Genomic DNA, 25836 nt, shown 5'->3' on the forward strand with positions numbered 1-25836 from the left:
ACAAATAGAAAAGAAGATATTATTTTCAGTTGATAAGAATTTTTACTCTGCCTTTATTGCCTTTTGCTCCCATTTTAACATTTCCAGACATCATCAGACTGTATTTTTCATCACTGCTGGAGATTAACTTGCCATCTTTAGTATGAGAGATATTTCCTTGACTTCCCTCCTAGAATATTAAAGTTGAACCTCAGGGGTTTCCTGAATCTATTTGACTTCTCTAAAAACAACGTTGTTATTTTCAGCAGGCTGAAATTTCACACCTGACTTGTCTTCAAACACATTATCCATTAGCTTCAGGTGACATAACCCCTCCTGACACGTGTTTGGCCACTCACCAGGTTGCCATCCAGGCTGTGCGGCGGATGGCTGCAGTATGATGTGTAATTAGGCAGTCATGCGGTCTGTTAGTAAGGCCCCAGCAGGTGCGAGGAGGTGCTTTCGCCTGCCTCAGCCTCGTTTTCACTCCTCGTTATTAACTTTGCAAACACCTGGCTGTCCAGCGAAGAGTGTGAAATAGCATTTGGCTCCTGCAATCCAGTGATCCAATTTAAATGAAGACCCATATTCTTTGTTTCTTTTCATTTGACTCAAAGCGATTCAGAGGAGTTGCCGCAAAGCTGTGGGTTTGATGTTTATGAGTAATTCCAGGTAATGGTAGAGAAAGCTTGGAAAGCAACCGGGGCTAATCAGCAAACGGCCTCTTAAAAGCTAATGAGGAGAATTAGAACAAACCATTGTCGACCTTCTTGACTGTATGATTCTGATAATTGTGAGGAGCAGCCACAGGAGAGTGTGGGGGTCTTGATGTCTGACTCTGAGAAGGACTTTTACGAAGCTTTGAGGTTGTTTTGTGTTTTCAGAGTGCTGGCTTCTGTAATAAATGCCCAGAAAGTAGCCACATTAGTGCACAGATAACTCACATCAATGTCAGATCATACAAATTACCTTTTATTCTACCTCATTTACCTCATAGTCTATTTTTTTTTTCATTTCAATCTTTATAAACCCTTGGAATGGCAGGTTTGGCATTTTATTAAATGAGCCATCAGCAGATTTATACACCACACTTTAAAATGTTCAAGAAGCAGGAACGTGAATTCTGTGTAAAAAGGTCACTGGATTCATCCAACCAGTATTTCTGAAGTCAAATAAGATATAAAATGTTAGACTACCCTAGGTAAAAGTTGAGTGTAAATATGAGCAGCAGCTAATCCATTTAGATTGTTAAAAAGTATTTTCTCCCTTACAGTTATTAAATTATTTTCTTTTTTTGTTGCACTTACGTGTCTTAGATTATCAAACCAATTTATTATCAGACACACATAAGCTTTATAAATACATTATTATTTTACATCTTCTAACCCCCCTTAACCTAATAAATGGTTGTGCCACCCTTTGCAGCAACATCCATCATCAAGCATTTGTGATGACTTTGCCAGTCATGAACTCATTAATGTCACTGTGGAGGAAATTAGAGTGGTTGCCACATTGGAGGGTTTTCGAGCATGAATGGTCTGTATATACAGTATATCATTATCACTGTCGCTTTATTATTGTCCACATTAGGAATTTTCTTTGTGTAGCCAGGTGGAATACATAAAAACCATTAACATCAGTGGAAAACGTTAGTAAGGAAAACGTCAGAGAGAAAAAATACTATACAAATACCAATTAAACATGGTAAGACTGAAATGATAAAGCAATCACATTTCAAATTTATCTGCATAAATTAATAAAATGAGGAAAGTTTTAATGATTGAATCATTTTGCAAGGCGCTGAGGTTCCAACTAACAGAAGCTTCCTGAGCTTCTGTTAGCAATAAAAAGGATTGACTACAGCAATTCAATCTAATTTATGTGCCGAATTTGACTTGGTATTTAAAAATTGTAATTTATGGATGTTTTTGAGCTATCCAGAGGTGGACTTGCTGGTGGGCTTTGGATGTTGTGCCACATACTAGCTGATGGCCATGAATGGATGTTCAGGCACTTTTCCTCAGGACTTTCTGGTAGAAAGGAGAACTCATAGCTTCATTAGTTATGGCAACACATCCTGGTCTTGGAAACCATTAGAGCCACAGTTCACCACCAGGAATGATCTTCATTTTATGAAATTCTGTGTAACAGGACAAACAAATTCTCAAACGTTCCAATTCTTGTCGTCGGTACACTGAAAATTTTCCCTAAAGTCTTGGGAATCATCCCATCAATGCCATATTTACCTAGTTTCTTTCTCATTGTTGAATCATGATGGCTGACCTCAACAAAGGACAGAAAAGCCTGTTGTGCCTTAAAAGCTGCTCTGGGTTCTTTTGAGAAGAGTCCTCAATGACATCTGGGAGTAATTTTACTAGACCGCCCACATGGAAAGTCTCACCACTCTGACATGTTTCTACATTTGTTGAGAATGACTCTGACTGTGGTCCATAAAGTTTCAAAGCCTCAAAAATAAGATTGTAACGTTTTCCAGGCTGATAGACAATGATGACTTTCCCTTTTTGAAGTTCTTCTGATCGGGATATGACATTTTGCTTTTTCCACAATTTTTTGCTTACGTCATTCTATCAGAAGATTTCTGCTTAATTTTTCAGATCTAGTTGTTATCAGGTCTGGATATTGCTTATAAAATTTAACCAAATAAGAAGAGGTTAATCACAGAACATGTATTTCCTTAGGCTGCCTTGTTTTGTTATCAGTATGTCTTTGATTATCTGAAACAGCTACGTCAGACAAACACACAAAAAGCAAATAACAGATTAAGTTCATCCACTCATCTTTTTTTCCTGCATCATGTTGTTCAAACTCTGTGAAGGTTCACTGAGCAATCCCTGGCCAGGAAGCAGGATATTCCCCCCAAAAGTTTGTCAGTCTACAGCAGGGTCACTCAGGAAGATCAACTGTGTATGCACACACATGCGCACGCCCATGCCTGCCCACCCACGCACGCAAACACGCACAAACACGCACACACAGGGACAATTTAGATTTAGTCCCAGATGTTATTAAACCAAGGGGGGGGAATTGCTTGGCAACAGTGCTCTATGCAGTCTAAAAGTAATACAATTAAATGAAATTAAAAACACACACATAAGGCGCGGAGAAATATTGACGATAATAGTAAAATAATATTTAAGAACAATTAAATTATTTGGAAAAAATATTAAAAAGTTTAGCTTAAGCAGATGTGATCAGACCCTTTGCAGTCAGCCTTGCATGTTTGGGGAGAAAAAGACAAAGTTGTTCAACTTTGACTTAATAATGACTCTAAAAGATCAATTAAATAAGGTCCAGATGACATATCAATATGAAATTATATTACTGGTTTGTAACACAGTTGTCTCATCTTCTCTTTGGGTCACATCTGAATGCCACAACTTCAGCATCTAGGCATTTGCCCCCATGTTTTTATATGATCTTTCCTTTTTTGTTCTCAAAAATCATCGATGTTGCATGCTGAGATTCTGCCATGATGATAACCATTTGATTTTGACATTGCTTTTCCACTTTAACAGTAATATGTTTTGCTTGGCTATGCTATAAAGTCTGTTTTCTTTGGCAAACATTGTTATTTTGGAATCACAACAACACAAACGATAATTTGTCATAAAAAATCAGGACAGTCAAGCAGGTAATATGTAAAATGTAAGATAGTTCAAAGGCTATGACTGTTTTTGTGAGGCACTAAAGTACAGCTGTGAAAAAGAATAAGAAGAGGAAAAACACCCTTTGCATGTTAAGTGAACTTTGTCTGTGTTTTTTCTCATAAATACCAGCTGATGATCATAAATCGTTATCTGCTTTAGCACACAGTAGGAATAAAAACTGTACCATGTGTACAGACAATTGCAGTCTTTACATGAAATCATATTCGTACTAGTTGTTGTATATAGATGGTAATTTAAAGTCAACAACCATTATTGATTAAGATTTCTAAGTGTTTAGATTGGGCGTCTTTGTTTACTCTGTTTTTTCTCTGATCATAAAGAAACATCTCCTCACTTTCCAAGTTTGGCCACAAACTTTTATTCTGTTTTATTGATGAAAGTTTCTCTGTTTTGTTGTGTCTTCACTTTTATGTGGCAGGCTCTGTAATCTGGGAGGATCATGCTCAGATCCATTTATCTGAACTTAGAGATCATCTAATTGTGTTGGCATTTCTGTCCAGGCACTTTGAAAACATAATTTGGCAAATGGATTCGATAAACACCAGATCAATGAGAGTTCCCTGGACATTTTTTTTCTAATCTTACCAGGAATCACACAACATATGATTCCCTGTTCAAGCTCACTACGTTTTTATGCTTATTTGGTTTTGCTTGGCCTTGCACTCACAGTCTCAGTCTGGACTGTAGTTTTGTTTACTGAAATGAAAGAATGGAGGGGTTTATGTGGGTAGAGTGGTGTGAAAAATTACTTGTTTTTTCCTTTTCGTTGAAATCTTTTCATTAAATATATGCAATTTAAACCAGTTTAATTTCACAGTCAGTTAGAAAAACACAACAATTTATCTCAGACAAACAGTAAAAATTGTTGTGTAAAATTGATTTTAATTTATCTCTTATTAGTTTTTCCAAACAGTAAGACTCTCAGTTTCAATTTTAGATTCCTTTCATGCATGTGTCGCTGCAATCTTATTTATGTTTTCTGATCAATCCCCTCCTACATCAGTGCTTTTAGTAAAGATGTGTTAATGAAACATTGGTTGTTTATTTATGTTCCTATTGAATAAATTTATAGATAAAGATCCAACTGTAGTCTGAGTCTAGCAATGATGGGCTTTATCCCTTTGTAAAGCAAGTTCAGAATGAGAAGATGAATGATAAGATGACTTAAGCAGATTAATCTCGTTGTCCTGTATCGTTTTTAAAAGTGGTTGAATTAAATTACAGGCTCATTTTCAAAAATGTGTTTAAATTCACAACTTAATGTGATCAAGAGATGCTACACTACTAAACGTGCCAGCAGTCAGAGCAAATTAAGACAATTGAATTATGACAAACAAGGCCAGGCAAGGACTTTGGGTTATCTTGCTACCATGCACTATTAGTGCAATGGAAAGAGTTGTACCAAAAAATCTCCAAAATATATTCTCAGCAAACTGCAGCAATGAGTGGATTCTTGTGGTCACATAGTCTTTGTAACAACCATTAAACACTATCTATATGTCAACCTTTTCTGGGGAGGCATGCTAGGAAAAGCCCTTTTTGTCCCTTTGTCAGAAATTTAAATATATGTTGTTGAGAAAACGTTGTTGGAACTTTAAATGGAAAAATATGATAATGTTGAAAATAGTGCTGCCAAATATATTGAATTGTCACCCTTACAAGAGCAGTAAGTGCAATACTGCAATCACAAAGTGCTGTTTGGATGCAGTATTTGATTGGATACTAAATTGTGTGTTTGTGATATCAAGCTCAGCATATTGACTATATTTGTCAAGAAAATGTAACTCAAGTCAAAAAGAATTTGTTTTAAGACTTTCTATGCATCATTCCTGTGGCTGCTTATAAACAGAGGATGGAGTAATTTTCTGTCTTTACATAATACAAGAAAATAATATGTAAAAGCGTTCGCTCTGCCTCTGACAAAGTAAAGAACATTAAGTCAGATATTTTTTCCATGCCTGTTTTATTTGATAAAAGAATGCCTTAGTGGGGGTGAGGGACACAATAATGTAAAAGTAAAGCTCTCATCTTTAGCATGAGGTGTATAGAAGATCCCTAGTCATTAGCGCTCCATTCATAGGCGTTTATTCATTTATTAACAACCAAAAATGTAATGGCTTGAAGTCTCCTGATGGGCTTTTTGGTATGCTTATGCAAGACAACTGAGTGGCCTAACTTCAGCTTCCCCACCTTACAGCTTTGTGATCTGCAGGATTTTATTTTCACAGCTCGCTATCTTTGCTCTGACGTTATTTAGGAGCTTTCCTCTCTGAGGGGCTGTAAAACCAGAAATCCATCATTCAGGTAACTGAAATGGACTTCAGGAGGAGCAGTCGTATACACCGTTCTGCAGCACATTTGGAAATTAAATCTCTCAGTTCTATCGCTTGCTTAACACATCACCAAAACCAAATAAGTCGTCACTAATTCTCAGATTTGATAAGGGAGACATAAAGATAATTAAATAAGATGTCAGTGTTAGTTTTTCTTCTTCCTAACTGCCTAATTAAGCATAGCCCTGGCAGTGTTATGTGATCATTTGTGTTGAGGGGCTGGGTTACAGCTTATATAATTGGTTTTGATGCTCAGAGGACTGGGGATATTTTGAACAGACTGAGGCCAGTGAGAGAGAACAACACTGCACACTACAAGAATGGGTTTGAGATCAAATTTCTGACTGCACAGGGGATCTCAGGTTTTCACACTTTGTACTAATCACCCATTTATGCAGCTTACTTACTGCACACCACATATTCTATGCATATTGTACAAACTTAACACGTGTTTGACATTTCATCAAAAAATATATATCTTAAAAAATATCTGTTACTGATGTTTGCTGTTACCTTGCTTTCATGAATGTTGACTGTCTGAATTTTTTTTCAACGTCTTGTCACATCATAAATGTAGATGTACTTTGCGTTTGTGCATGACAGAATGAAATTGAAAACTGTTCTGTGAAGGTCTCAGAGATTATAGAACAACAGTGGAAAACCAGATCGAGGAACATTCCAGGCAGGTCAGGGATAAAGTTGTGGAAAAATGGATTTGAATGTATTTGCAAAGCTTTGAACATATCATAGAACTTTGTTCAAGAAATCCTCTGAAAATAGAGAGAGCATAGCACAAATGTAAACCTACAATTATATTTCCATTCTACCTAAGCTGACAGACTGACTGGGTTTTCATGCTGATCTCCTCTGTGTCATGCTGCATTGATGCATTGATTCATATAGAAATGAACATAGATATCTACCTTTCTTCAAAGCTCAATTATAATATGATTTATTGAGAAAAATATTTGGATCTGTCAGCCATTATAGTAAAAATACAACAAATAAAGGCCTGAAATATTTCATTCTATATGTAATGAATATATATGAGTTTCACTTTCTGAAATGAGTGACAATATTCTATTATTTTTATAAGGGGAAAAATATCTTCCAGTTGAACTAGTACTTAAATATCTTGCTAGAACATTAATTTTAAGTACGTTTTGTTGTTTTTCGAGTACAGGGAGATAAAATATTTGGTAGGATTTTGTGTTTTTGCTGCATAACATTTCTTTGAATGGCTGTGATGAGCAGTATTCCCCACCACAACTCCTTATGTCTGCTTATATACATAATACTAACGTTAAAATTACACACATTAGTTAATTGTAAACACATTTTTAAGGAAATTAACAAATAGCATCTATAATTCAAATGAATGTAGATTTTTTAATTAAAAGAAAGCTTGAACAGATTATGGTAGTTCTGTCAGCAGTGGAAGGCAGCTGCGATTTAGGTAGCTCATCAATAACATGGCTGGCAGTTTGATTTTTGCCCTGTTCAATTACTGCAGTCTCCTTAAGGCAAGATTGGGTGCGTGGGTGTGTGTGCGTGTGTGTGGGGGTGTGTGTGTGTGTGTTTCATGTGTAAATTTGTAACAGTGATGCAAAGGCTCTTAGCGAGCCTAACAAAGATGAGATAGCATACAGAGCAGTACCATTCAACTATTCTTGGACAAAAGTATGAGGTGGTGTTTTGTTTTACTTATGGTGGCAAAATGGAGTGAACATTTGTTATTAAATTCTGTGTGTAACATATATTAATAATCACATTGTAGTTTATAGGTTTTATTAAGGCAAATTGTTTTTGTCTGAGTCTGAATGCCACTTGGGATTAGGAATGATGCATCACTCTTATGTCTGTCAGTGCTTCATGTGCTGCTTCCCATTTATCATAATGCTCATCATGATACATTTCTTATCATGATATGAACTTTGGTTTTTTGTTCTCATAATAAGTTCCAGATAATAATGTTTAAAAATCTCAAAACTTTGTTTTGTTGTTTTCTTTCACTGTTTGCTCAATGAGAGTATCAATAAATGTCAATAAATTTGAAAATATGTCTTCACTTTCATAATATGTTAAACGTCTTTATATGACTGGTGTCCTAAAGAAATATATTACAAATGGGAATGATTTTCAAGAGCAGTATTTGTGTTTGTGAAGCTATGATTGCTGTGTCATGCATACAATTACCCAGAAAAGGAGTAATAAATAGTTCTTATCAATTTTATTGTTACCCAAATAATACCACAAAATATTGTGATAAAACTTTAAGTCCGTCTGATCTCTGCTCCTTTTCCTTCCTGCAGCACTATGCTAAGACCCCGGGCAGCCTTACCACCATGCTGGAACTGGGCTCATGTTCTGTCAGCTCTCAGTCTCTGACAGATGACCACAATGCTTTGGGGCGACCTCCCACCTCAGGAGGGCCTGACAGTCCAGCACCTGGTTTTGGACAGATGTGTGGCAGCAGTAGCCCCAGGCATCACGTCCTCCACCCGTCACCAACGGATTGTGAGAGCTGGCAGAAGCATCGGGGAGGGCTGGCTGGAGGTTCAAGCCCCTGCTCTGAGCCTCACCCGCTCCTGGAACCCCAGAGTCTGTCCACCAGCTACGACACCCTCTACCTCCCACAGATGACTGGGCAGGCTCAAACTCTCCACCCGAACCGCCTCGGCCTTTCTCTGGATGTGGCCTCAACATTTGACGCTGGAGGTGGGATGCTTGGGGTGGATGGAGATTTGGCAGTCAGTCCCAACGTAATCAAGAGACGGCGGGGAGGCCTGATTGAACAGAAAGACATTGTCAAAGCACACCAGGCCCACAAAATACACAGCACACCACAGGCTCGACGCAAAGAGTGGGAGTAAGTATGACATTGTGATTTCTTAAAATATAACTTCAAATTTGTAGTTTAAGCTATGTCGTTATAGAGTTACATTGTACATACTTTACCATGTAGCTTCACTATGACAAATACAGGTATATCTGCTATTTCTGTTTCATCAGCTGCTGCTAGAAGTCCTGTAGGTAAAAATGTTACCCAGGAGCCAACGTTTACATCACAGAGGGAATTTTTTATACCATAAAAAAGCAATTAGGCTCATAATGTTCTGTGTGTTTTTTTTTTTTTTTGGAAAACCTAATTTCTGCTATTGAATTAACTAGATTAGATTCACAATTTTCTTGCAAATGAAAGGAAAACTTTTAACATGATAATTTCAGTATAGGTATATATGCTATGTTAGGCTTGGTCTAAAAATGCAAGGTGAATCACAGATTTTCATGTATAAAAACATCGCTCAAGAAAAACAAACTTCAAAGATTCATAACTAGAAATATCAAAGTAGCTCACATTGTTTAACCTGCTAAAGTTTATAATGCAATGATTTGGTTACATACTGTCATCAAGCAAACACTTCCTATTCAATAGACTGAATACTCTCTTGAAATGGAAATGTAAAAATCAACAGGGTCATCTAATAGGTAAACTAATTGAAATCAACAACTTCTTTATATACATAATGTGTAAATAAGAAACATGAAAATAAATCTAGTCTCAAGTTAAGGAAGAATCTTTCCCCCAAAAAGTAAAGGGTAAAGACAAAACATAAAGAAAAAGAAAAGAAACATTTTTAGAACAATTTGGAAGCAAAAAATTTAGATCCATGGAAAATATGTTTTATCTAAACCAACATAAAACTGAACAATAAACTACTAAAAACATTCAGCATCTTCTTGTGTCACCTCAACTATTTAACTGTGAGGCATTGATGAGTATGTGTGTGCACTCATTCCCATGTTCTTTCCACGCGCTGATTATTAAATAGCCTGTGTGTAGGCGTGTGTGTGTGCGGGTGTGGGCGTGTGTGTGTGTTTATTAGCTTCCTGTCCTGTGGTGTGGTGGAAGTTTCTAGCTGTTTATTGCAGTGATACCCCCCTATGTCTTTTCCTGCTGAAGCCAGAGCTTCACCTCTAGCTGGCACCCTCCATGCCCCCCTTCGAACCTTTTTCACCACAGGTACAGGATGCCGCATCTTATCACAAGCTACGCCTAAAGAGACGGAGGTTTAGGGAGGCTAATTGCAGAGAGAGTGGGACGCGAGATGAGAGAGGAGATGACGTGCGCTGAACGCAGGGGAGGTAATGAGGAAACAGAGGATGAATGAGAACTTTTCCTGCTTTAATTTGCATTTGATATTTAGGTTCATGTGACAGTAGATTGCAAGTGGGCGATTTGTGGATTAAGAGGCCTGTAGAGATGCTTGACCATGGACCAGATAGCTTTTCTCCACCCTGTCCAATATAATTATCGTAATACGTCATGACAGATGTAGACTGAAGCTGCTGAGCGGACAGTGACCACAGTGAGTCAGAAGGCATTACAACCGTGCACATCCACCTCTCACTGCCATTTAACAGCAGATCTCAGCTACCTGGCAGAAGAGGGGGAAATCAGCATTTGCCCTTGAGCCAATTGTTGCACCTGTTTTGAGTTTTCAAATAAAATTAGCTTGATTGCAGGGCAGTCTGATTCACTGTGACATTAAAACTTGTCTGTGTTTTTCTGCAGGTTTGGTTACTCTTCCTGAATATTTAAACAAGCTTGTGCAGTTTCTAAAAATGCCCTATTATGACACCCAATGGCCTGCTGCTGAAATTATCATGACCCCGCTCTGCTGCGTGACAAATGCGTCATAATCAGTGTAAAAGCGGACATTGATTAAGAAATTTGTCAATAATTGGGTTCTAAAAATAATTGACAGGGTCGTCATTTGAATTTCCTTTGGGTGTTCATGACTCCCTGAAGGCAATAAGTAAAGTCCTAATGATTGCCTGGTTTCTAAGGTTTCATTTTAGGGTCAGAGTCATAAAAATGTGTCATTGAATGTATTCGATGTTTTCAGGCACCCAAGAGGAATTGTCTTCCATGTGGGCTTCGAATGACCAGTTCTTCATCACACACTTGGGACAAATTGTTGCTTATTGTCTGCAAATAACACAGCAAAGTGAAATTTGGGTTGGGTTACTTTGATATCCCAAGAGAGTTAGTCATTGTTAGCTGTTTTCCCTTTAGTGTCACAGTAATTGTTGCATGTAAGGTAACCTACTGTACATGCTCTTTTTGACCTTTGTTTGCTTAGTATTTGAATCTCATTGAGAAGAGGATCCCCTTGGGATCCTGAATTTCAACCTCAGCTTCTGGAAACGAAGCATCCAAGCATTCGGTTTTGATGCTTCATCAGCAAAGAATGCAAAGAGAAAAGAGACTGATGTATTCTCACATTTGTAGAGGCTTCTGTGTGAATGCATTTGCAGCATTCTTCCCAGGAGGATCTAAATTACGATATCCTCTCGGAAGCATTTTATCAAATAGCTGTGTTTAGAGTTGACATTATTGTGCCTCTAATTACAGTAATCAGGCTGAATCAAACTGGCAGTTTGATTATAGGAAGATATTATTCTCAAACAGACAAGAACAACAGAAAACCTATTGATCTACTTTCACCTTTGAGTTTTGCATATATGAAAAAAGTGAAAAAGTAGCACGATAATAAAAAATCCTCACTACTGCTGCAAGTTTTTGATAAAGGTAGTCGTTTTAAAACCAAGTAAGACAATTGAAAGTTGTCCCTATTAAAGCATCAGATAATATGTCTCTAAAATTTGTCTGAGCTTTATTTAACTCAGAATATCCAGATCAAAATGAATATTGTCGGTTTATGCATTCAATGACAGACTACAGTTGGAGTTCTTAGTTTGATGGTTTTGTATCTAGGAAAATAAGAGCATGTTTTTAGTATTGGGGCTGCCAGGTTTGTAAAGCTCTGTTCCTTTGGCGTAAGAAGGTGTTAGGTTCAAATCCCTGTCTAATGTATTTTTGCATTTTATGCTAAGGGGATGTTTTGCAGCATCAGGAACTGACGGGTTAGTCAGGATTGAGGGGACAGACAGATGCAGCATCCTTTATGTAAACATGCTCCAGACTGCTCTTGACCTCAGACTAGCTCAACGGGTCATTTTACAGAAGGATACTCGCATAAATGTAATGTCTTGGTTTTCTATTTTTAGTAAATTATCAAAAATCCCAGACTTTTTTCCAGGTTGTCATAAAGGGGTTTTTTTTTGTGTAGAAATTTTGTTTACAAATGTGAGTCTGCTGAGCTTATCATATGAACTGTTCTCCCAAGAATGGTTGGTTACACATTTTTATCAGGCTAATCAACAATAATGCAGGGTCCAGTCGGCAGCAAAGTTCAGCAAATTACATCAAACTCTGCATTAGCCCTGCGGCAGGTGCTGCTGACAGAAGTCTAATTCTCCAAATGGTCTCACAAAAACTGGAGAGAAAAACAGTAAAAGAAAGCCACTAGGCGTGTGGGTGTTGTGGTTCATTTAAATGCTGCCAGCCAGAAATTCAAAGCAGTTAGGGCTGTTGAAGCACTAGCAGCATATGTTACATCTATGAGTCATTAAACTGAACTTGGAAATTAAGTCTGAGCAGACTGAGGGAGTAGCAAGGCTTTCCAGCTTTGACACAAGACCCATTTTTAGGTGCCAGTGCCTACCAGTGTTGGAAACCAATAATATTAATCTCATGTAATGTGGATTGGGTGTGTGTACAATTAAAACTGGGCTAAGATTACATAATAAATGCATTATTTGATTTGTAATGATTTTCACCCTTCCTGGTTCACAGATGTCATGCCTGTATCCTTTTCTTTTTTATTCTTGTTTTGTTTAGAGATTCTTATCAAATTATCAGCTCATTTTTAAAGCAAAGAGACACGGGATCAATGAGTCTGCAGCATCTGATTGTGATGATGTTATCTCAAAACAGTACAAAACTGTCTGAATTAAACTGAATGAATGTGTAGCCATTGTGACATGAGAGTGCAGAGAAACGTAATATTTTCTCTACAATTGTCATTTGTTTTAATGGGTCCCTAAAAACAAAGCTGCATACACAGAGTTGGACAGTAAATTAATTGTTTGACTTGCCTTGCAGTTTATGATGTGAGCTGCAAGCAACAAGACTTTCATTTAAAAAAATGGACTCTTTCCAGAAAAATCATTAGCATTGCAGGGCAGACACAGCTGAGTCCAGCATGTTGTTCTCCCATAGCACCTCTGATGTTTCTATTTTTGATCTGTCTCATGTTTTGTCTTTTATATTAACTACTAGCCAGCACTTGTCAAAGACATGTTTACATCTTTACGCTGCTATGTCTTGCAGTGAGTCAAGTGGCCAATACAACACGACACATACACAACAATGATCAAAAACATACTTTGAAATCGGTGTTGCAATAGATAAAGCCTGCTTCAGGAATCACTCAATTCTTAGTTCTATTGAAAATATATTCGCTTTGCTTCTAAGTTGTCTTTGTTCCTGAAAAGCAACCAATTCTATTGAGTACCACCTAGTATTGCAAGTAGAGACATTCTGACAGAATTATACCCAAAACCTGCTGGTAGTGACTAAAAGTGTGTGTTTTCTCTGCGATCTGCTGAGCAACATCTATCCAAATTTGTTTCTATGTTTGCTTAAGTCTGCATGTAGAGTTTTGACCCAGTGTGGATTAACGAAAAAATCTAAGTTGAGAACCAAATTATTTAAAAATATCATTAAACTTCAAATGCTTGCTTATGCATTCAGTGTAATACTTCACAGGAGTCAGATTCAGAAAATGCTGCAGTCTTCAGAGGTAAACAGATGGCAGACGAACTGCAGCAGATCAATGGTGAAGCCATCATCTCTGTTTTTATGTACAGTGTGCGGGTTGTGTCATCGTTGACTCTTTGCAGAGCTGTGTGTCTCTGTTGGAACAGCTTTTGACAGGAGTGTTCAGAGGCTTAGATAAACTCTTTGTGATCCCTGTGTCTTGTGATCTCTGTCTGACACAAACGCTCTAACTGTGTCTCTGACCATCTATAAAGTCTTACATCTCACTTCTCTGCTTGGAGCTGGTATTATAAAAGTGTCTTTTTACAACAGTTCCTTTCCACAGACCTCATTATTTAGCCATGCAGTGCCCAGCAGAAAAGAGTGATTCAGGGGTTCTTATTTTGTCATTTGAGTGGACGTGTACTGTACCCCAGTTAAACTAATGTGTATCTGCCTTTCTCAAAAGCATTGGGAGGATTATGACATAAAAAAATAATGTTCCCACATCACCTTTCCATCCATTCAACACATGCAAGTACATCTGAAAAAATTTGAAAATTATGAAAAAGTTTCAGAAAGTGAACATCATATACTATATGGATTAATTACACATAGCAGGAAATATTTAAAGCCTTTTTTTTTTGTAATTTTGTAAATATAAAAAACAATTGTATATTTTTGTAATTACAGATAACAAATACCTGCAATTCAGTGCCTCAGAAAATTAAACTTTTGTACAATTTAAAGACGAGAAAGTTATGGTGTCATATTCTGTTCAGTTAACTAATCAAATCAGCTGCAAAGGTTTCTTGAGCCTCTAAATCACATGTGTCAAACTCAAGGCCCGCGGGCCACATGTGGCCCGCTACGTCGTTTTATGTGGCCCTCTCCCCCCTACCACCGTTTTACAGCCCCATTGATTGACTTAAAAATAGGTTTTGAGCACGAATTGACTACAAACTACATCTCCCATAATGCCTTCTGATTCTTACCAACCAACATTACGGCTTCTCGGCACTAGAGTGCAGCAGAGTCACCTCAAGCTGATTATTAATTTTCCCAGCGAATAAAACTGAAACATCGACAAGCTAACAAGCTAAAGAGCGAAGTTCCGTGATGTTTCAATCGAGGACTTTTACCGTCTACTGCCCCCTGATTTGATGCCACAGCTTCGACTCCATGCAGCTCGTGTTTTTTGTCCATGTTTGGAAGCACCTATCTGTGCGAACAGATGTTTTCAATAATGACTTTAAACAAGACCAAGACCAGATCGCGCATTACTGACGAAAACCTACACGCCGTTTTGCGGATTGCCACAGAATAGAACTAAAACCAGACATGGACGAACTGACCAGGGGAAAACGGTGCCAGACATCCGGCCAGAAAACATTGGTAAGCACGAACAAACTAAATTTAAATAGAATGAATGTAAAACCAAAACTCAGTATACTGGAATATGCATATAGTTTATTGATTTTGCTTGTGTTTTGTTTATTTACAGAACACAATGAGGATGTGTGTGTGTTGGTGACAGGGTGAAGAGGATCAGCTTTGTGTTCAAGGACAGGCAACATTGTTTTGTTCTCATGTGAAATACATGTTCGTTGTGTAATAAATAACGAAAAAGTTTTGTGAATGACGTTGAGAGTTAATATCAAAACTTGTTTTTTATTATTTGTCTGCTTATCTTTAAAGCAGACAAAGATTAATTTTCCCAGCGAATAAAACTGAAACATCGACAAGCTAACAAGCTAAAGAGCGAAGTTTAGCTGAGCAGTTTAAAAATACTGAGCATATTTTTAAACTGCTCAGTTTAAAAATATTGTAATTTTTAAACTGAGCAGTAATTTTACATCCATGCAAACTCAAATGTAATATTTAAAACTTGAATACATAAAATCAGTTATTTAACAATATGAGGTGTTGTTTAATTTATTTTTAACATTGCATTTTCATACATTTATGCTAGGGTTGCCCAAGTCTAGTTTTCCAGACCTATCACTGCAACTTTAGATGCGTTCCTTCTCTAACACACCTGGATCATTGACTCATTCATAGGCCTCTACAGAACTGAGTTGCTGCTAATGAGGGAAGTCAACTTTTTGTCTGGGGTATGTTTTAGCAGGGACGCATCTAAAAGTTGCAGTCTGGAGGACTGCACTTGGACATTCCTGATTTATACCGTCAATGTGGCCCGTTGAGGGTGGCCAATATGCAGAAGTGGCCCTTGGTGAAATTGAGTTCGACACCCCTGCTCTAAATGGTGTCTCACTTGGGGTCAGTAGACTTCACAATCATGGGAGTTCTGGATCCAAGCCTATTCACAGAAAGTTGAGTGGAAGAAAAAAGTGTGGTATGAAAAGATGCAGCAGGAGCATGAACAGCTGCAGCTTTGAGAGGATTTTGTAGCTAAATCTATTCAAAGACTTGAAGGAGATTTACAAGGAGTGAACTGGAGTCAGAACATCTGGAGTCAGCTGTTATAGACTCCAGATGTTTGTTCTTTCTCATATTCTTTCATTCCGTTCTTTCCTTTTTTCCTCTTTCATTTTTCCATGCTTCCTTCCTACCTCTTTGCACAGTAGGCTCCACATATGGCTCTGTACCAATTTAGTCAGGGAAACACTGACATGGCCTCTTACCACAATCTGTTGCATCTCTGCAGAAATCTTCAGCTATGAGATTTTCTGAACTTTGCCGTCCTCTGAGACTTTTACTCATCGGTTTTTCTCTACCCTCTGAACTGCAGGTCTCAAGCTTTTTAAAACCCAAGTCTGTCTGCAGCTCATTCGCACATTCACTTTCATCTCTCAAAAGTGTGTGAAACTGCAAACGGAGACACTGGAATAAAACAAACTATAAGAGTAAATATCATGAAAACCTGGTTGGTGATTCATTTCTACGCTGCTTTGGCTGACAGGATGTGACCAGTTGTATCTACTATAAGCAGCTCAATCTCAACTAAAGGACAGTGGATGATTTCTCTAAAGGTCAACACAGCTTCCACCGTTGGTGTTTTATCAATGAAGGTTGAACACTTTTTGAGGCCTAAACCTTTCTAATTGCATCAGCACACAGCAGCAGCAGCAGAGCCCTTCACTTCATTATTGTCCCTCTGTCAGTGTCAGACAGACACCCCAGCGCAGTGTAAATGTCAGAGCAGTTTGTCACATTTAAATTATTAATGATGACACGCTGAATAGCGGCTTTGGTTGCCACAAAACTGTGCATCTCTTAAGCAAAACAGAGAATAGGGATAGCAGCATCATTAAGGGCAATTAGACAAAGTTGTTTAAAACATGTTTTCTCACTGTCTACACAGCATTCATTTCACTTCATTCAAGCTGTTAAGTTTGTTTATTGACCAAGTACTGTATATCTATCTGTCTCTGCTGCATTTATGAGATGAAATGATCTATTCCTGTGTTTGTGCTCTCAATTACCCTCCAATTTTATTTGTTTTTCCTATTTTTGCTCCCTGTCTCTCTGTGTTTGGATGACAATTTGTCGCAAGCTGACACTGCTGATGACTGTCACAGAGACGAAGAGATTTCCAAAGATATCTGATCTGTCAGGAGACGATGTCTAAATATTTCTTCAGCATGCTGAGCAGAAACAATGCAGTGATGGAATAGAGATCATGGCATTCATCATAAGAAACAATATTATTTTGCTATGTCTAGTTACAGCTGAATTGTTTCCAGATTGCTTTGTAGCATGGAGGATTTTACATTGATTGCTGTAATTATTCTAGTTTGACAAAATGGTCTTGAACTAAATTTATGATCTGTTTCATCCTGTCCTGTCAAGACTGTGCATATATCAGTGCCTTTTTTTTATTCTCAAATGGACGTAGATCTGTGCTTTGACTGGACCATCAACACAAATTAATATACTTTAATCTAAAGTAGCCTCTACTTTGTCAGTTTTCCATGAACTGACCAACTTTTCCCTTTCTGTTATGAAGAAAAGCATGTTCGCAGCATGATGCTGCCACCACCTTGTTTACCTGTGGTGATGGTGTGTTCAGTTTTCTGTCATGCACATCATTTTCCACAAAGCAACATTTTTCAGTTGTGGTTTCCTCTGATCAGAACATCTTCTTCCAGATTTTTTATTTAGGCAGTGTACCACAAACGTCACATGGTTGGTGGTAAATTACGGCTTTAACAATGGCTTTATTCTTGCTCTTCTATTTATGCCAGATTTAGAGAATAGGCAAATAATAGTTGCCCTATCGATAGATTTTCCCACGTGAGCTGCGAATCTCTTCAGCTGCTCTAGAGTTACCTTGGGCTGCTATTCTGGTTATTGCTCTTCTTGCCAAGTCTGTTACTATGACCATGACTTTGCAGGTTTACACAACAGTGCTGTGAGTTGCTCAAAACTTAGGATATTATTTAATACCTAACTCTGCTTTGAAGTTCTACAGTCCTTATCTGATATAGCAAAGGGATTGAATACTTTTGCAAGGCATTGAATATTTCTACTCTGGCTCTCTGATGGTGGGCTGTCCAAATTTATGTCCTTGGTTTTATAAAACATAATGGGGGCCTGTGGGCTTCCATCACTGATCAGTCAGTCACTTTAGCTAAGTCTGCATATTTCAGGTTCTCTTCATCATAGCCAAAGTAGAAAACCAATAAACCTTTATTCGCTTTCGTAATTAAACTATAAAACAAAGTTATTCAAAATGGTAATGGCCTATATTCCTCTTTCCAAAATCATATTTTGCTTATGTCCCTGTTCTTTAAACTCTGTTCTTGTTGCAGTGCAGCATATCTTTATCTGTTATCATCATGCATCTCTGTAGGCACACGCCCTGCTTTGCTGGAAGCAGCTCACTCCCCTGAGAAAACCCTGTGAAATATGGCTTCTACCTCCCTCCATTTACATCACATGACAGCAACATGCTCCTTGATTTTCTAGTGCATATTCATGTTCACAAACAGTACAGTGCTTACCAATAAACATTCTGCTATGTGCCTAAGTTCAAGTACCCAAAGAAGACATTTATGTTCAGTTTCATAAAGAACACCGGAAAACAAAGTAATGCACAACCTATATTTTTCAGCCTTTTCAATATTCGAGTAAATTCTGAGTGTCCCCTTATAAAATCAAACCGAGAAGTACTTATCAGTAAAATGACTTCCAATTTCATTAAAACACATTTTGTATTATTTTCAGTGATTATGAAAAAAGTGATTGTATATAGCATTTTTAAAATTCATTCCGTTTTTGACTTTAAATCTGTCTCAACAGGAAGTTTGAATCTCAAGAAAACGAGCACTGCTTTAAAATCAAAATCATCTCTTGCCAAATACACCATAGGATAATTAATTATGTTTTAAAACATATATCCAATTTTAATTTTTGATTTTTATTTATTGATACCCCCATAAAACAAAAGAAAAAAATGGCAGCCATCCTTTTTTTTATGACAGACCGTCTTCTTAAAGCCCCTTTATTGCTCCAATAAATAAAATATGATTTATAAAAAAAAATCTAACACATAGTAGTAAGTCAGAGCTTTCTCCTCTAAAATATTAAACTGATACAGCGTCTATCTTTTTATGTCTTATAACAAAAATACTTTGTAAATGTATGGTGCAGTTTTACATTGCTCCATCCTGTCTTGTCGGGAAGTAAAGGAGATATTCTGTAATTCTTTTTATTTGAACTTTATTTAGAGTTGTCTCTGTAACATAACCCTGAGGATTTTTTTCTGTAATTGTAGATTTCTAAAGATTTGACTCTTCAATTTCAGCTTTTTGATAACTGTCTTATTTTACTGTAAGCATTTATTTATTGATTACATAGGTACATTTGTCATTCAAAAAGTATAAAAACAATATTTTATTACTTGTGTAACTTTCAAGGAGAAATCGTGAAACAAAATTATTAAGAAATAAGCCATAAAATTGCTCATTTTATGGCATTTCTCTGTGTATAAGAAAAATTGATTTAACTTTGTATATTTATAAACCTGTCACAGCAGTTGACTATTTAGCATAGAAGTAAGAAAAGCCTGTTTCTAAATCCACTTGCATGATTCATGATGTAGAAAATTGCCACTGCAAAGTAATTTGAATGCACAACACATTTCCAGCATATTTTTAAAATGTAATTTTCTGTCAAAAAACTTAAAAGGTTTCAAATATGTAAATGATCCTCCACAGTTTTTATGTATATTTAACAAAATATACTTTTCTTATTCCTGCATGTGTGTTTACATGTGCATACATGCTGTAACTGTGGTGTGTCCTTCCCTGGACATTAAAGTCCTCGCACACCAGGGCGGGTGAATGAATGAATGAATGAATGAATGAATGAACGTCCTCCCTGCTGCAGACCTTGAATTTTCTCCCCATTCACTCATTCAAAGCTCTTGATTAAAATATCAAAGATGGCCGTGCTGTGCTTTGAGCGTTCAGTGCTGTTAGCTTACTTTGTTGTGGAGCAGGATTTCTTTCAGACACTGGTCCTTTCAAGCAAAACTGAGCTTTGTGTGGAGCTTCAGCTATTACTAAATTGCCTTTTTGGCCCTTGTTTTAAGATTATAATTCAGTGATGGCCGCAGAAATTATGTGGTCAGCACCAATGGCCACACTTTAGAGACTAATGTGCAGGAAAACAAGCCAGATACACACCTGAAGTGCATGTGAGACATTCATCACTTCCAATTCACTCCACAAACCAAATGGAGTCCAACTTTTGCGGCTGCATGACTTATGTTGTGCCAGGAGGGAGCTTTCTGACAAATGGAAAGAATGATGCTGGCTAAGCAAACGGAAACGTCATCAATATCCTCAGTGGGAGGACCGGAGTTTACTGTGTAATTACTGCGAACTCTAGTGGAGCTGCTGCGAACTGCCCACACAGGAGCTCATGCATGCATTCATGAGGCAAATGAATTGTGTTCTTCCCTCCTAGGCAAACATTTGTTATAAAATAAGTAAATATGTTGAAAAATGTCCAACAGAATAAATTCACATGGCTGCTGACATAACAAAGCGATTTTTTGTTTGTTTGGATTTTTTTCTCAGAACAAGACATTTCATGTTTTTTGTTTTGAAGCTCCCGTTTGGCTTGCTTTACCTGAACCCTGCAACAGGTAACAAGTACATTCACAAGAAGTGATAAAACCTCACAAAGAATTGATGATTCATTCTATCAAATTTCTGCCAGCTCATGCTAGACTTTGATTTTTATCCTGCTTGTGTTAAATTAACATTTTGTGACCCTTCAGACGGCGTGATTCAGTGCAGCTTGAGTTGAGTTCGTCTGCACGGTATGTTTCCTAGTTTGGAGCAGCTGCCACTTAAGAAGTCATTAGGTAATGATGTGGGGATGCAATGTCCTGTGGAGTGAAAAATCAAGCCTGATTAATCTGCAGTTGCTGGGATAGTGAGTCTAATCAGAGCAAAATCAAGCACACATACTCGCATGTTCATTATGTGGGTGATGACTATCTACAATCTAGATAGTAGGTTGTACTATCTACATAGTACTATCTGCAATCTGAGAATTTTTGATTCAGTTTTAATCATGTTTGGCCTTGTTAGACACCCTTATTTTCTTCACATTTCCATTCCTTCTGGATTATAACTGACCAGTTTTTGCAAAGCTATAGTTATTCATTTACAGCCAGCTCTGTTGATTGTATTGATTTGTGACCCATGCGTGATAAGTATCACTCCTTTTCTTCACCGAAGTCTTGATCCAACTTGATATTTGAAAAGGCTGGTTAGATTTTAAAAAAAATTAGCTTAAATACCATTAACATGCCACATTTTTGTGCATTTCTAATTATCTCGATGCTAATTTTAACAGTTTGTTTTGTATTGCATATATATTAAATGTACAATGTTCCAATTTTTCTTTTTTGTGCTTTTACATCATGTGTTGATTGTGAAATAACTTCAAACCACTGACCTATGAAGCACTAATGGAAATATTCCTCAAACTGCCTACAGCTTATTACAAGCTTTTATCCTGTCAGCAAAAAAAAACAAACAAACAAAAAAAAACCACATTTACAAGCCACCTGAGATTTTTTTTCTGGACCTTCATATGAATTTCTGACAAGTTTACTTTTCGGGTAAAAAGGAAAACCACTTTCATTTCCAAAGATGATCAAATGAAAGTGACGGTTCCATTACCAACAAAAATTCAGTGAGTTTCCTTGAACTAATAGAAAAAAGACTGATGCTCTGGTTTATGTGGAAGAGCAATGACGACCTCAAAGTTTTGTGTTTTTCTAATTCTATTTATTAAATTCTCTAGAAGTTTATGAATGATTGACGATTTTTATCCTTGTTCTGAACAAGTTGGAAGGGGAATATGAGTAATATTAATAAAAATGTAACATGGAAGGACATGGTAGTGTGTCATCTCAGGTTATTCCTATGAAACAGGTTACTTATTTCTACCCTTCTGAGGAAAAGTATTTGCTCCCTTCCACACATCAAACAAATTTCAAGATTAAACAAATATAACCAGAGTAAATGCAAAATTCAGTTTTCAAATGATGGTTTCATTTACTATGGAGAAAAGCTATTCCAATCAGCCTGGCCCTTTAAAAAACAGTAATTACATTCTAAACAAATCAGCTGGTTGTTTAACTCTTGGTGACAACAGTTGCCATCCAGTGTCTGTGATAATTGTGTTAATCACATTGGAGAGTTTTTAAGCAGGAACGGCTCGATTAAGGTCAAACTGTCAAATGGATTTAATCTTAGACTTAAAACTTACAACTTTCTGTGCAGACACTGTTCAAAAGAAGGTCCAGCAGAGATTTTGCAACTCAAGAAGAACAAGTTGTCGTAGGAGTTGGAGTCATTTTCCACATGGCATTGAACAATCAGGTCCATGAAGACAATCTTGAGGGCTGAGCTTTCCTCCATCCAGGACTTGCACAGGTCTAGAGCCTGGAAACTGGTCACAAATATGTCTGCAGATTTCAGACATTCTGCATGCAAACTATTCAGACTTTTACCCTCAGGTTGGCGATACAGAGCTCTCTTTGCACACAGTTGTCACTAGAGAGACAGTTTCTTCCCTTAGGCTGTCTGTCTGGTAAGTACTTATCAGGCAGATATATTTTATTGTAGTTACATAATAAAAAAAAATAACCCAGAATTTATTTGATGTTCATTTTCTTTGGGCTGAATTAAACTTCTGTCAGCCCAAAGAAAAGTTTTCTTAAGGTCTTGGTGAACATGAAAGGGTTTTGGTCTTAAACTTTCTAAGACATGCTATTTTCTCCTTCTTTATGTTTGAATTGTGAGTTTTAGACATTGTTCTGGGCTCCATTTTGAACTTATTGGTGAGTTGTCATTGGAGTCTTGGAGTAACGATGTTAACGATTGTTCCTTGAAATCTTTGTTTGTGGATGATGGCTCTCTGTGTGGTTCAAATCCCAAACCTTAGAAAAGGCTGTGTGCTCCTTTTCAGACTAATTAATGTCAACAACTGTTGTTAACATCTGTCAACATCTGTTGTTAAATTTCTTTAGATTGCAGAATGATCTATGATTTTCAAGGACCTTTTTGAAGGCTTTTAGAACATATTACACATGTTCTATTTAAATGGAGTTTTTTTTTAAATTATTTCTACAGGTAATCAGACCTGGGAGTATCTAGTTAAATTAAACTCAACTTTCTAAATTTAATAATTTAAGCACAAATTATTTGCTTTATAGCAAGAATTGGAAACCACTTTTTCACAATTGGCCAGGTTGATCTGGACAGTTCTTTTCCCCCCCAAAATTTAATGAAATCATTAAACCATATTATACTTTAAGGCGCTCTTTGGAAAATATGTTTTCAACCTGTCCATACATAAAAAAACGATGAGACAGACAGTACAGCTTGCTTACTTAATGCTAAATAAAACTAATCAAATCTCCAGCTCAGTAAATATTGCAGTAGCTCTTCTCTGCCAGCAGATGGTAGCTACTGCCTTTCAAAATCATTATTTCAGCTTCTCCGAGGAGCTGCTCCTAATTGAATTCAGTCCAAGCAAAAACTTACACAATGTAGGGCAGAGTTTGGAATTCAGATAGCTGCATGTTGGTAGGAAACATAATGAGTGTGACGTTAATGCCTTCAAATTTAACTCAGACCATCAACAGCACAAAGACAAAACTATAAACAGCTGAATCTCTGCAGATTTAATTTGATTAAAAGAGACGTTTTCTTATGTACCTTGAGGATTTATAGATTTTCAGTGTCCCTGGTTTAGCAAAATAGTAGGAATAAAAAAATGAAGTGTAAATTGCAGCGTGGTAGTTCGTTCTTTAAACATAAGCTTTTCTGATAATGTGTAGGCATTCAGGATAATGTTGTCAACTAGTAGTTTAGAAAAATAAAATGATAAAAAGCACTTAAGTTACAAATCAATTATCTATGCAAATAATCTACCTATACATAACTATATACATGCTGTTATGGAATATTTGCGTCTTTGAAATTGTTTCAGCGACCTTCTGAAACACGCTGGTGAGGAATGTGAATTCGGCAGGGATGATTTGGGCAGCGTCAGTGCCAATGACTGCATTGCAGTGTTTTCATGTCAACTATATTTGGCTTCAGGATCTGTCTGAGACCTCCTGGAATGATTTGCTGTTTGCTTTGGGTTCACATTAAGTGACATCGCAGCACAACAGAGCTCCTTGTTTCCCTAAGCAATGGACGAGTGAACATTGTTCACTGCCCAACTGTTGCTTCGAAAACTTTAAACTTTTAATCTGAAAGAAACCAGGTCAGCAGCATGCCCACGAATGGAGTCGTATGTCTGCAAACAATGAACATAACTCAAACCCCTGTGGGAAGCATGATTTATATAGGCTGTGATATAAAATCCAGAGTTACAACCACAGATTTTGCAGGGCTGCGAATAGGGGGCATGTCAGTTCTGTTGCTAGGAAACAAGTAAGGGAAAGACAACAGTCGAAGACAGAAATCTGGGTTGGGTAAAGAGGGGAGGAGAGATGTTAAGACGTGGGAGAGAAATACAACAGAGGAAGGGTAAGACAGGCAAAAAGCAAAAATTGTGCAGGTTAAATATGTTTCATCTTATCATTTCCTTTTGGTCCTGATAATAGCAAAGATGCTCTTATTTCAGTGTATTGCTGCAGACAGATGAGTATTGATTTTAGAAAACCTTCTGGTAATAACTCATGTTTGTGTGATCAAAAACCATTCCCCAGTGCAAAGCCCAGATTTTCAATTGGTGATGCATCTATAGAGCATTGTTACCACACAACCAGCCACTCACACACTGCTCTTCTCATGTTTCTACAATTAACATCTCAATGAAGCTAAATATAGTCCAATCCCATGGGCTCTTCATCCACCGACATCAATGGGTCTGGCTTTGTCCTCTGTCGGTCTCTCTGTGTTTGCCCCAAACTTTTCTGTGTCATCTTGAAATGTGCACTCTGGACGACAGCACACTGACCCAACACTGCGGTTATTTTTAGGCAACTTACTAGGTTTTATTTTGAGGTTCTGGACATGTGACAGGATTCAGAATCCACAAACTATTTATTAAAGACAGAGGACTCTGTTTGGATGTACATGTTAGATACATTGCATACAAAAGTGTTTACTTTAAAACTGTGCACTCATTAAAGTTTGTGGTCTGATAACCCTAAAAAAGATCCAGGGCATTCAGTTGTTAGCAGAAGTAACGTCTGTTGTAAGTAGAGTTTAATTTAGAGGCATGTTGGAGAGGAAATAACTTTTTGGGGAAACATTAGGGTCTGTTGACAGCAGGACTATCAGTTGTGCACTCCGCAAATCTGTTTTTTTGTCAGAATGGGGAAAAAAAACTTAAGTAGTCTAGTTTGAAGTTTAGTACAAGTCATGTAGCAAAGATATATTTTTTCACATAGAGCAATATAGGTTTGGATTTTTTAAATTGTTGAATTAAGTACCTTAATTTAACAATTAAATTTTTTTGTTTATTTGCATCTGTGATGGACTGGCAACCTGTCCAGTGTGTACCCGCCTCTCGCCCGAAGCGTTCGCTGGAGATAGGCACCAGCACCCCTCCCGCTCCGCTAGGGACAACGGTGTTAGAAAATGGATGGATGGATGTTTTTTTTGCATTGTCCTTGACTAATATTTAAATAAGTTTGATGTTCTGAAACACTGAA

At 37.3% G+C, this 25836-nt stretch overlaps 1 protein-coding gene across 8 annotated transcripts in view; it reads left to right on the forward strand.

Moving 5' to 3' along the window:
- The window catches only part of cacna1ea (calcium channel, voltage-dependent, R type, alpha 1E subunit a), a 108052-nt gene that overhangs the window by 5937 nt on the left and 76279 nt on the right, over window positions 1-25836 (forward strand). For 7 of the 8 annotated variants that reach the window (XR_004340368.1, XR_004340367.1, XM_032571223.1 and 4 more), the window contains one exon: window positions 8314-8870. Coding sequence is in view for 6 of the 8 variants with exons in the window: in XM_032571223.1 (XP_032427114.1) it covers window positions 8347-8870 (524 nt within the window). In the remaining 2 variants the exon portion in view is untranslated. Of the gene's footprint in view, window positions 1-8313; window positions 8871-25836 lie in introns of those variants that run through there. The other variant, XM_032571220.1, reaches the window with a different exon arrangement.

This window comes from Xiphophorus hellerii, chromosome 9, assembly GCF_003331165.1.
Source record: "Xiphophorus hellerii strain 12219 chromosome 9, Xiphophorus_hellerii-4.1, whole genome shotgun sequence".
Classification (NCBI taxonomy): domain Eukaryota; kingdom Metazoa; phylum Chordata; class Actinopteri; order Cyprinodontiformes; family Poeciliidae; genus Xiphophorus; species Xiphophorus hellerii.